The sequence below is a fragment of the Anastrepha ludens genome, chromosome 6 (assembly GCF_028408465.1).
Source record: "Anastrepha ludens isolate Willacy chromosome 6, idAnaLude1.1, whole genome shotgun sequence".
NCBI lineage: Eukaryota > Metazoa > Arthropoda > Insecta > Diptera > Tephritidae > Anastrepha > Anastrepha ludens.
The window spans coordinates 66,409,118-66,422,071 of NC_071502.1; the positions used below are offsets into that span (position 1 = coordinate 66,409,118).

The 12,954-nt window shown below is 34.5% G+C and overlaps 1 protein-coding gene across 1 annotated transcript in view; it reads right to left on the bottom strand.

Moving 5' to 3' along the window:
• LOC128867648 (protein sax-3) overlaps positions 1 to 12,954 on the bottom strand; it is a 157,674-nt gene that overhangs the window by 7,043 nt on the left and 137,677 nt on the right. Inside the window, exons 13-17 of the mRNA XM_054109071.1 lie at positions 10,179 to 10,300; positions 7,361 to 7,513; positions 6,912 to 7,233; positions 2,298 to 2,515; positions 1,945 to 2,179 (exon numbers count right to left, since the gene is read on the bottom strand). Of these exons, the coding sequence (XP_053965046.1) occupies positions 1,945 to 2,179; positions 2,298 to 2,515; positions 6,912 to 7,233; positions 7,361 to 7,513; positions 10,179 to 10,300 (1,050 nt within the window). The remainder of the gene's footprint in view (positions 1 to 1,944; positions 2,180 to 2,297; positions 2,516 to 6,911; positions 7,234 to 7,360; positions 7,514 to 10,178; positions 10,301 to 12,954) is intronic.

Genomic DNA, 12,954 nt, shown 5'->3' on the forward strand with positions numbered 1-12,954 from the left:
TGCGACTTCCAGTGATTATTCAAGGTCTTTTTGGATTTGCTATGAGCCTTAACTGAGTCATGCCTACAAACCTGCTATAACTCGTTAGCTCGAATAGGCTATTCCTAGGTGGCCGCCCTAGGTGAATGGGTTGGTGCGTGACTTCCATTCTGAAGGGATCAGTTTCAAATCGCCGGGCATGAAACGTCAAATGATTGAAAAGGGTTTTCTAATAACGGTCGCCCCTCAGCAGGCATTAGCAAACCTCCGGGTATATTTTCGCCGTGAAAAAGATCGGCATACAAAACTTTGTAAACTACATAAATATGTTTGAGAGCTGTCTATGTAGCTTACACAATTCCGACAGATGACTTTTCCCTCACAAGAGCGTAGCGTGATCACCAGAGAAAAAGGTTAATGACGATGAGTCAAATTCCATCGTTAAGTGTGACTTATTACACAGACCAAATAATCTAAATTCCGAAAAGTCTCTCGGAAAATTATATTCTAATTCTTTAATGGCGGTAGCTGCAATTCATTTAGCTGAAATTAATTTAGCTGAACTTCTTTATTTTCACATTTTTTCGATAATTTAAGTGAATGAATTATGAACTTAAAAATGAAGTACTAATATTTGAGCAAAATACAAGAAATTTAAAGGGAACCATTTTTGACTATTCCTCTTCTTTTATTTTGAAATTTAATTATTTTAATTTATAAAAGTAAAGCTCATTGTCTAACATAAATTATATAAATCCAATTTTAAAATTTTATAATAACTTGGAATAATTTCTCGAGCTTTCCATCAGAATTCCATCGCTTTTAATTGGAATCTCTACCTATGAAGTTCTGCTTTTATAATTTTTTTCCTTGCATTTTCTACACCAAAAAAAAAAACGCAAATATCGTCCAAAAATCTGTATAAAATTTCTAACTAAAACCTGTGGAATTGCGATGAAAAGCTTGTGAACTTTTCTTGATTTTTGCACAAATTTTTAAAATAAGATTTACTTGGTTATTCTTTAGATTGATTTATAATTTTATATAAAAAACAAAAATTTATATTGAAAAAAAAATTCTCTTAATGGGATACCGTTTTGTCGCAGGGTGTAAGTCCTTAAAATACATTTTAAAAATTCTGAATTACATTTGGTATATCTGGAAGCATAATTTAGGCTCTCTGAAGTAAATTTAGCAGATTTTAAAATAAACTTAAATTATTTTAAGTACTTGTAAAACATTTTGTGGTATAGCCGACTGTCCTGAAGCGCATTCGAGTCCAAAGGACTACTGAACATTTTTAGTTCTATACTATAATAAAATGCAGCAGCACAAAAGTGGCACTACCTTAGACACATATAAAAAATAAATAAATAATTGGCGCGTACACTTCTGTTAGGTGTTTGGCCGAGCTCCTCCTCCTATTTGTGGTGTGCGTCTTGATGTTGTTCCACAAATGGAGGGACCTACAGTTTTAAGCCGACTCCGAACGGCAGATATTTTTATGAGAAGCATGGACATCCTCAACCTAAATTCCCCAGTTGCTTATATGGAACACGAATATGAATTTGGCGTGGTTTAGAATTAGACCGCAACGATACTACTACATTTTCCAGCTGGGTAAACCTTTTCGTACGTATGCCCTACATATATTTCTTTCTATATTTATATTTATGCAAATAGAAAAATGAAAAGGAAAACTCAAAACTAAAAGAGAAAAATAGTAAAAGCCAAAATCATTTAGAATGACAAAAAACGCAAAGCAGCACGAAATGTAAAATGCAAAAACACTTTAGTGAGTAACGCCATCAACACTTAAATCGACAGGATTATGACAAGACAACATATAAACATAATCAAAATGTATTTAATACAAGAAATAAACTCAAAGTAAAAATGAGAAAAAAATCACACAAAAAAAAAACAATCAGTAAAAATATTTACTTTTCTGCACATTGCACTCACCTGGCGGATATGGATGATAGTTGTGTTTGCCACTACTTGCAGGTGGCATACCAGGCGCCGTAGCGCCGCCGCTAATACCGCCTCCCCCACACTGTGGTGTATTGCCATCTGAGTTGGGCGAATGTGTGCCCGAATCCTGATCGGTGCTCGATGAGGAAGTTTTCATGCAGGTAGTCTCTGTCGAAGAAGCCCCAACAATCATTGTTGTAGCATATGGCGTTGGATTTTCAGGACTCTGAGTAGCGGAAAGGGCAGCAAAGAGGAGAAATTAAAAGAATAACATGCAAAATGTTTGCATATTTTTGCTTTTAGCATATACTTATATATATACGTATGCATTTCTTTATGCTCACCTTGCGACAATTGTAGAAGGTGCTCATGTTGCGCGTATCCACTTCCGCATAGTCGGTGCCACCATCTGAAGTGTAATTCGATTGGCTGTTCGCATTCGATAGCAGTTTCGTCTCACTCAAGCCGGAATCCTTGTCGGTATCGGTGGTGCGCCAGCCGCGGTCAATCCACAGGCTATCCTTACCGTTAATATTTAGCGCGGTGATTTCGTTGGCACTGACTACTGCAGTTGGTGCGGGCAGGAGACAGCAACAACAGCAACAGCAGCGTAATAATAATAATAAAGCAAGGAAGAAAGTAAGAACATTGAGTGATGAAATATGATGTTGAAAACAAAATTTGGGTAATTCGTAAATTTTTGTATTTTCTGCTTATTTTCATATTTTAACAATGTTGGGAACGTGGATAATGGAATTTAACACAATTGCGAACGCAAATGAGTAAAGATGAAGCAGCAATTAATTTGTAAGAATGCAAGAGGTATTTCTCTCAAGTACAAAAAGTTGCAATTAATTGCTTGCAACGCGTTGAATATACTTATATATATTTATGTAAATACTGTATGATGTAAGCGATTTTTATAATTATCAACGTGAAAGTTTGCCGAATTAATGAGACCGAAAAATATTGAAGAGGCAATGTGGATTTCTTTCAGTGCTTTTAAACCATTTATTATTCGGAATGAGTAAAAGATTGTGAGGTGGCGACTAAAGAAAAAAACATTTTCAAATACATTACAAAAAAATCAGATATCTTAAACGAGAGTTCTTCTTTATATTGAATTTGTGGTCTAACAATGAAAAATCGAGCGTTGGTGGTTGAAATCGACTTATTGTTTTTCAAATATTCTCCAGGATGACTTTCACATTTTCACACTGGTTCAAACAATTTTCGAAACACTTTGCCCAGTAGCGTTTCCAGGGCGTTTTTTAATTCGCGTGGAACCCAATATGAATATACCTTTTTTGCCTCAAGGTAATAATACAAATTCTTAGAGGTTTTCGTCATATTAATGCCAAAGGATACCTCAGTTTCGCAGCATGTGACATGACGATCTTTCCCAAATATTTCGAGCACAGCATCAAAATTTTCTACCAAAACAACTGATTTTGAATGATTTTCCTGGAATTTGCCGGAGAGCGAACAAGGACCATGGAAAAGTTCATTGTACCGCTTTTTTAAGTTGCTTGCTCAATGTATAACGAAAAAGTTAAAGTTGTCTTGTTAATCTACATCAAAAACTGTGAATAATAATAGCATTCAGGGCTTAGCTGCATTTTATTGCTGAAATATGAATATTTAAATCCACTCTAAACAAGACTAATAAGGCTCACACATCAAAACGTTCTGCTTGCGCTTACGGTAAGATATATCAAACTTTCAATGGCAATGTCAGATGGCGCCTGGGAACACTAGAATTTCCCAATGCCACCACCTTTAGTATACATATATCAATATACTACTTGGTACCCCCGGTTCCGTTGACGTATAAAATTAAATATAGTACTTAATGTATTTAACAATTACCAAATAATAAGCAAGATTACATTTTTGAAAGGAAAAGGCAAGCAATTTCCGATTTTGATTTATATTAAAAGGCAATTTTAATAATTTTTGGATTAAAAAAAGTGGCAACAACAAAGTTACCGAGTAAGATTCGCCGCTGGCGAGTATGGCTGTAGCTCATTAGGCTGGTATATTGTACGGCCTCTCCAACACAAGTAATTTAAGGCAGTTCCCTTCCTCCGTTGCCAATATCTGTTCATTTGTATCAGTTGCTTCATCTATTCGCCACTTCCTAACGCTTTGCGAAAAGAAAAGGCCTATATTCACCTTAAATTTGTGATGAATTCTTCCTTTTGCCATAAAATTCAGGTGTTGTTACCAAAAAACATGTTTGTGGGATAGAGATTTTCTTTCCATGTTTGCCCTGACACCTATACTGTAATACTTATGTTTTTTTCTTTTATAAATATATTTTTTATAAATGCAAGCAGGTAATAACATCCGTCTAAAATGATTGTTACAAACAAGCCATCTACGATCCATTGGAGCCATTGTTTTTGAATGACGCTCTTTCGTAGAAATGATCTACGTTTTTTATACATAAATACTAAGCGAAGTATAAAGTTCTGACTATGATGGTTTTATTAAGATAAATCCTACGAAAGTTATTCGCTCGTTGACGAGGATATTATGCCTGTGGTAGGGCTGAAATCACTGGTCAGCATCAACTGCATTTTCACATGCATCGGTTAAGGGGGTAGTATGGTTAATTCGGTGTAAAACAAGCATATTTTTCGAAATTTTTTTTGTCGACACAGTTGATTTATTCAAAATTTTAAAATTACTTCATTATAAAGTCATATTTAAAGAATATTGTGTGAAATTTTCATTGATTTTTATGAAGAAATGAGTTGGTGGCAGCGAATTTTCGCGGACGTCTCATAAAAAAGTTTTATTGCGGTGTCCCTCAGAACTCATTACTGGATCAACTAAAATCAAAAAACCAAATTGATTTCATCAGCTAATAAAGTTTCGCAGGTAACAACGTCGAATTTTTTTTTTTTTTTTTTTTTTTAATTTTTTAAAGCGCTTTGAAGTCAAAACAACGATTTCTCATAAAAAAAACTTGAAAACTTTGTTGTTTTAAAATATGACAAAATTTAAAAAAAAAAAAAACTCGACGTCATTACCTCGTGAATAAAGTAAAGAAACAAAAAAAACCAAATTTGAAAAGAATCGGTGCAGTAGATATGAATCTACAGTGGACACCGACCGTAAAAAAGGCAAGTGTGAGAAAAACGCGTTTAAAGATTTTCGGCAGCGTGAAATCCGGTTGGAGAGGTAGATACTTAATCCTTTGTGTCTTTGTCAATTTTACTCTAATGCACTTCAAACTTTCACACAATAATCTTAAGATGTTATAGAATAATTTAAAAAAAAAAAAAAAAAAAATGAAAAAAAAAAAAATACCATACTACCCCCTTAAGTCTATCTACTGTCTGTCTGTCCATTTTATGTTGACGTTGATGTCCACCAATCACCTTTAACTCTAGGAGCCCAATCTCATTTTGAGGTATGTTCCGAAGAAAAAACGCTATCTCTTGCGCACGCACGATCGTAGCATATTTTGAATAAATGTAATAAAAGAACGAATATCTTTAGCAATGTGCTAGTTTTTCCAGTTTTTTCTGACAGTTTTTTCTAGAAGAATGATAGATGTACACATTATTGAATAAATCAAATAAAAATTTTCGAACAAAACCTGTTTTTATCTTAACATTTTTCTCTGCGGCTTTGATCAAGTGAATAAAAAATATCATTTTTTCACGCAAAGTAGATTTAAATTTTCAACTTCCATCATTAGAAGAGGACTTTTTAGCAATCACTTTTCTTAGAAAATAATTCAGTTGATGGCAAAACTAGAAATTTGACACAGCAACACCAAAAGGAATAGAGCTGTGAATGGAGCAGAACATTTTTATATTTATAGAGGCTCAAACGCCCACGGTAGAAAAAATTTTCGGAAAATAAGCGACGAGTTCAAGTGCCTTTATTTGTTCCATTTTGATTTGGATTTAATTTGTTTTAATGTTTTTTTGTCTTACATTTTAGTGGATTTTTTTAGAACATTGAGAGAATTGTATACCTACATACATATATGCGTTAAGATTAATTTCTATGATACAAAAGATCTTTGTGGCTACAGTGTTCCTTTCCCTCGACACACAAAATTTACTATATATCCTAGTTATTTTGTGGTATAAAGGTCAAAAGAGACCTAGACCCAGCAAAGCGGATGCGTTTTCGTTATTTCTATTTTATCTATTCGTTAAATCTCATTATATTTTTATATGAAATATACCACCAGAGTTGATTTAGTAATACTTGTATGTTCACCCATGTGCCACCTAGACAAGTAAATAACTAGTTATGTCTATTTCAAAAGGGTTTCCGTTATAGCACGTAGGATAAAAAATTTGGATTCATTAGGTTTCAATGGAGTGTTTTTCACAAGCACCAGCGTCTTGAAAACGAAGAGTTACCTGATAGGAAGCTCCACGAGCGCAGTATAATGGTTTTGGGACTAGCAAGAGAGTTGTGCATTATTGATTTTTGCAAACACTAGCAAAACCGACTGCTGAGTTCTATCACAAGGAATTGAAACGTATGAATCAAAAATGACGCGCAAATAACCAGTTTAAGACTTCAAAATTGAGCGTTTAAATCTATTTTACCAGGAAAGCACACGTAAATCTACATTGAAAAGCTGGCCCTAAGTTACCAATAAGATTCTTAATACTAGTCAAAGAACTCATAGATGATTCATGGCCATTAAAATAGGTAATGAGGGATTCCGAGGACACCTAAAGCGGAACTCGGCTTATCGCGCTATACTCATTGTTTTCATATTGTGGGTACACTATATTTTTTCCCAAAAACACTAATATTAATATAATATATTACACACATATATGTGTATACACATTATATTGTTATAGTTCTTTAAACCAATGAAGCTTCATTACCAATACCATTTCACTCCAATTTCTCTATGCCATTTAATTTTCACATTATCAAATTTCATTTAATCAGCTAAAAAAGATACTCACCACTTAAATGTCCCAGCTCTTTGGTTAACTTGTGACGCCGCTTGAAGAATACCATTACACCGACAGTGACAAAGAATATGGCTAGCAGAAAGACTATCACCAATACCATAAACCACGTCTGATGCACCACATTTGATGATTTATGATGTGTGGTTGTGGTGGCCGCATCGTCCGGCATGCCAGCAGGATGATAAGCATAATGGCTGCCGTCTACACCCGGACCACCAGGATGGCCATGACTGCCGGCAATGCCGCTGTGTGAGCCGCTAGGATGAGCGCGTGGCGGATGCACCAAATGTGTAGGATCCATGAACAGTGAGACCTGTCACAGAAAGAGGCGGAGAGAGATGGAGATAGGGGAATAGTGTCAATACATACGAATGCAATCAAAGTGAGTTAAGTAATTCAAGCGAACACCTTTACGTCTTCTGTAAATCTATCATACTCACCGGCTCTGAATAGGGCCCTTCACCCGCTTTGGTGTACGAATTCAGGCGTACATTATAGGTGGCGCCAGTGGTCAGATTATTGAGCAATACTGAAGTCGTTGTAGCATTCAGCGTCATATTTGCCAGGACCTTTAGAGTATTGCCAGCGGTCACCTAGCGAGGAATGAGATAAATAAATATAAAATAATGAAATGCTGACATATTTGAATATTTATAATGACTAAAATATTAACGTGGGATTTCCAACGAGGTACATATTTTTATATTAATTAGTTACACATGAATTTACTTATATTATTTTTTGCTGTCATTTTTTTCAAATATTTTTTCTGTAACCTACTCGAATGAACTAAATCAAACTCAAGAAAAAAACTTTGTGTTCCCGTTTTTGATGTTTTGCGCGTTTTTAGAGTGAAACATAATTTCGCGGTATAGTTGACTTGTAATTGGAAAAATTATGTCATATTTTGCAAGCAAAAGTTCTTCGCAGAAAACCTGATAGAGATAGTACTAAAGTACACTTTGAACTAGCGAGGAGTGTGCAGGTGAGAGTAAATGTGTTTTTTTTTTTGAAAGGTCGTAGATTTCACTGAAAATTATAGCTCCAGAATTAACTACTTCAAAGTTCCGTAAAGATAGTCAGGTGCAATGAGCTGTACGGTGCACATGGAAATACTATTGTAGATAATGAACCTTCTACCCATAGCGGACTTTGGTTAGTCGCCGTTTGATCTACAAACGATCATAGCACTGTCGCCAGAAAATGATTGCTGATTACTGTTAGCAATTCTAGCAACCGGTATTCCGGCCTACCACTAACGCTGTCAACTGCATAAAGCACAGTGAAAATTCGGTGAAATTTTCTTTTCAAGTATAAATAGTAGTTTGAACGGAAGTGTTTATGTGTCATACAATATTTTAGGGGGCACTATTTATAGTGTGGTTTGATGTCCTTTGGATACCAAAAGTTTTTAATTCTTTATTCGAAACATACCATGAATGGAATAATACCACTTTAATAAACGTAAAGGTTCAGTATTTGCGTTTAGCTTTAGAAGGAGATTTGTAGATTTATTTTAATCTCAAATGGATGCTATGACTAAAATCTCTAGGTGGAAATGGGTGGGAGCTTGCTAAGGTTTTCACTTGCCGATAACGAAAACTAAATCAAGTATTTAAAGTTTTACTGGACAAGCGAACCAAGTACTAGAAAAAATTATCGGTTTTAATAATGCGCGTAAAGCCTCAATATTTACGTTTAGCTTTTAAAAAAGAAATCGATACATGCATAGATTGCTTTCATTTTCAAAAAGTAAAGAAAAATCGTTTGATTTATTACAATTACCGCCTTTATACAACAGAGAGGGCAATGACTTAATTCTCTGGGTGGAAATGTGTTAGACGTTTTCATTTGCAGGTAATACAAATTTTGGGTTTTTGAATTTTTTTGCTACCCGACTTTTTCATTTATGAATTATTTTATATGGAAATATATTTTTCATATTTTGAAGTGAAACTTCTTAGGCGTCGATGGACAAGCGAGAATGGAGAGTAAAATTTCAAGGCCATGCAACGTTTTGGGCATTTTCGTTCCGCGAGAGAGAGAGAAAAAAAAACAACGTAGAGGAAAAGGAGAGAGAGAGCTATACCTTATATATATCTTAGATACACTTTAAGCTATTTTTCCTGAGTTTTTCCTTGTGCTTGCTAATTTCTAGTGAGAAATAACACTGCCTACTTTTTGATGTTTGTTTGTTGGTGGTGCCAACTTGTAGGAAATATATTTTTGGTGCCTACTTCTTGGCGTTATATTTTCTTGGAGCCTACTGTTTGAGCCGTTTTTTGGTCCCAATTTTTTTGGCGTTTTTTGCCTACTTTTTGGCGCTTATTTCCGTTTCCTGGCTAGTGCTTGTGCGTACTATAAAGTGCTATCCATTCTGGCGTCGGATTTATTGTAATTGAATTGGGGCAATTTGGGTCGTTGCTGCGGTCCGGGAATCGCTGCGTTTGTGCGGGTGATAAATGCTCGGAGTAGTGCGCGCTATTGCCACGGTTCGTCTCCTGCGTTTACCTACATTTGTGTACTCTGCAAATGTTGTGAATTTATTGACATATATATTCTTTCTCTCTCTCTCTCTCTCTCTCTCACTCATTCTCTCTCGGGTCTCTCCCTCTTTCTTTGTCTGCCTTGAATGTTTTACTTCTGTTATGTGTACTACGCTACACGCACTTTTCTTCTCTCAAAAGATCCATGAAACCACTCAACTAAAAAGCATTTTTATTAAAAAAATTTAATTTGATAAAATTTCGCCGGGGAATGCAATTGTTGCATAAAAAGGAAAACAAATTAGTTCATTTAAAATTTTCTGTAGCGCTTTGCAATCAGTAATTTTTTATTAAAAACATATTATCAACATCCTGTCACCACTGAGGAAGCATACAAGGGTTTTTAGCATTTTAATAAGAGATAAATATTTACTCCAAATTTGAAAAGCGTGAGAAACTCAAATATTTTTATATCAACGAAATTTAATTTACAAAAATTTAATATTTCTGTGCCACTTTGACGTGTATTGCAATTTCAATACAAAATGCTTATACTTGTGTGCACTATATTGTGGCGCAAAAGTTTTCAAATTAATTTTTCATAAACTTTATACACTCGTTCAACCACAAAATTACATTTACATTGGCAGCGTAAGCAAAAAAAGTAATAAAAAATAAAATCCAAAATAAAATAAAATATTAATATGAAAAAATATGGCGAAGAGTAGAAAAAATTAAAATGCATACAAACCATCTGCAACAGGACACTTACCTCGATTTTGTAGCCCAACAAGTTGCCGTTGTGATGCTGTGGTGGCGGCGGTGACCAACGCACCCAACCCGCCGTCAAGTTGTACATACCAATCTGGATGTTGTCCGGCGGAGCGGAGGGCACTACAAAATACAAGCAAATACGGGAAAATTGTAAAGAGTGTGTGTATATGTACATATATGCATGTATGTATTATTAGCTGACTATAAACGAGTGAGCGCACATCGAACATGTTAATAATGAAAAGCCCCAACATGAAATGTTGCATATGTGTAGGCGCCAGTATGCTTTAAACATCACCCCACCCACGTAAGGCGAACGTCAGTGCAAGCACTGAATCGCTTGGAAAAAATGAATATAGAGGTATTTATGCGCATGTGTTTGTATGCAGCACAAGTGAATCAGCGAAAAAATTGGCATTTTACAGGAAAACTGCTGGTGGAAAATTCCATGAAATATGCATAAATGTTTGTGTGCACCGGCGTGGTGTATTGCTTCAGGTACTGTTGGAGCTTGAGTGCAGAAGTGCGTGTGAGTGGCTGCGGTTATTGGCCCCACACAGGCACACATACACGCCAACTCATATGATTATTTTCCCACCAGCATTTCCGCTTGTGACCGTAGTTATTTCCTCTGATTCAATGTGTGCTTGCGTGTTTTTGCAGGTGTGTTTATTTCTGGCATATCTCTTCCATTTTTTAATTTTTTATCAACTTAACGCCCACCTGCCGATTTTAAAGTTTTCAATTTTTAAATTCAAGTTCTCACAACTCTAAAGCCAGTTTGGTTGGTTGGTCCGAGTAGTGTTGTGATAACCTTTAGCCAGTGTTTGTTTGCGACAAAAAAGCTACAACAAATTACTCGATTATATGTTGTGCTATTTTAAGCCCTTAAATATTTTTTGTGTTAATAATAGACAAAAAATTTTATTCCAGGCTATACGGTTTTTATCAAATATTTGTAAAGCTTAAAATATTTCAGCTATTAACTGTTAAAGCTCAAAGTTCAGCAGGCGTAGCACACCAATCAAAGAGAATATTTTTTACCTGATACTATTCTATTTTACTGTCGGTATTACGTAATATTTTTACGAGTTTTAAGTAATTAAAAACTTATTGAAAAACTAAATTAATTTGAAGTCTTTACTTTTTATGGCGGATTTAAAACAATATTCATTTGATAAGCGCCAGAGGAATTATATATTTAGAAATTAGCTGGCAATCATGAAATAAAAAAATCTCAATAAAAAGTTAGGAACCATTTTAAAGATAAAATCTTAAGCTTTCATTTGAGCGTATTTGAACACAAACTCAAATGCCAAGATTAAAAATAAATAATATATTTTCAATTAAAAACCAAAAACATATTTAAATAAAAAAAAAGATGTACTAAAAGAATTTCCCCACATTCCATCATGAAATTTGTTTGGTCTATACAAAGTTAGACATTATTGTAAAAAAAAAATCGAAGCATTAATTTGAGCATAACTGAAAAAATCAAAAATATTATTCTTCTTCCTAATTGGCGCGATAACCGCTTACGCGATTTTGGCCGAGCTTAACAAAGCGCGCCAGTCGTTTCTTTCTCGTGCTAACCGGCGCCAATTAGATACACCAAGTGAAGCCAAGTCCTTCTCCACCTGATTTTTCTAACGTAGGCCTCCTCGCCTTCCTCTTCCTCTGTTCCCACCAGCTGGTACCGCATCGAATACTTGCAAAGCCGGAGCGTTTGTATCTATTCAGACGACATGACCTGGCCAACGTAGCCGCTGGATCTTTATTCGCTGCGCTATGTCTATGTCGTTGTAAAGCTCATACAGCTCATGCCTAAGTGCTTAAAAAATGCCAAGCTATTACTTGAAAATATTCAAAACCTTTCGAAATTAAAAAAAAAAAAAAAAAAAAAATTCAAAGGAGATATTTTACAAAAATTTTGCAAAAAAATTGAGCGACCTTTTTTACATTAAACTATGATGATATTTACGCAAGCCTACGCTATTTAAAAATGCCACGCTGTTACTTGAAGATATTCAAAACATTTCGAAATTAAAAAAGAAAAAAATATTAAAACAAGATATTTCAAATTAAAAAAACAAAAATTTTGCTAAAGAATTGAGTAACCTTTTTACATTAAACTATGAATTTTTTCCCACATAAATTTGGACACTATTTTAAAGAAAATTTCAGGTTCGTATTTTAGCATAAAAGCAGAAATATCGAAATTAAAAAAAAAAAAAATGAAAATAATTTTTTTTTTAATTGAACGAAATGTTTACGAAAATAATTATTCAATTTAATTCCGCTCACTTTTCTCATTATGCAAAAATAGTTAGCGAAAGAAAAAAAAAATTATTGCTTGCATTTGAGCATATTTAAAAAAAATCACGAATGTCGAAACTTGAAAGAAATGGAAAAGATAATAAAATTGGTATCTATACATTTTTCGTTTACATTTGTTTTTATCAAAAAGTGTTGTAGAAAAAATTTATTCTGTTTCGCTCAGACTCGTTAGCAAAATCAGGATTTTAAAGACTTATATCTCGGCAATTACTAAATATAATATTTCTTGGAACAAATTTCTGCACGATAGAGTATCTTCACCAAATTTCATGAAAATCGAAGCAATAATACATACTGTGTAAGCATGTAAGCATAAATCCAAGTCTCATCTCTCGTAATGATGCATTTGAGCTTGTCCTGATAGTCTGAAAGCATTGTTTCGCACACATCAACGCGACGACTTTTTTCCAAGAAATTGAGAGTTTTCGGTACCAAAC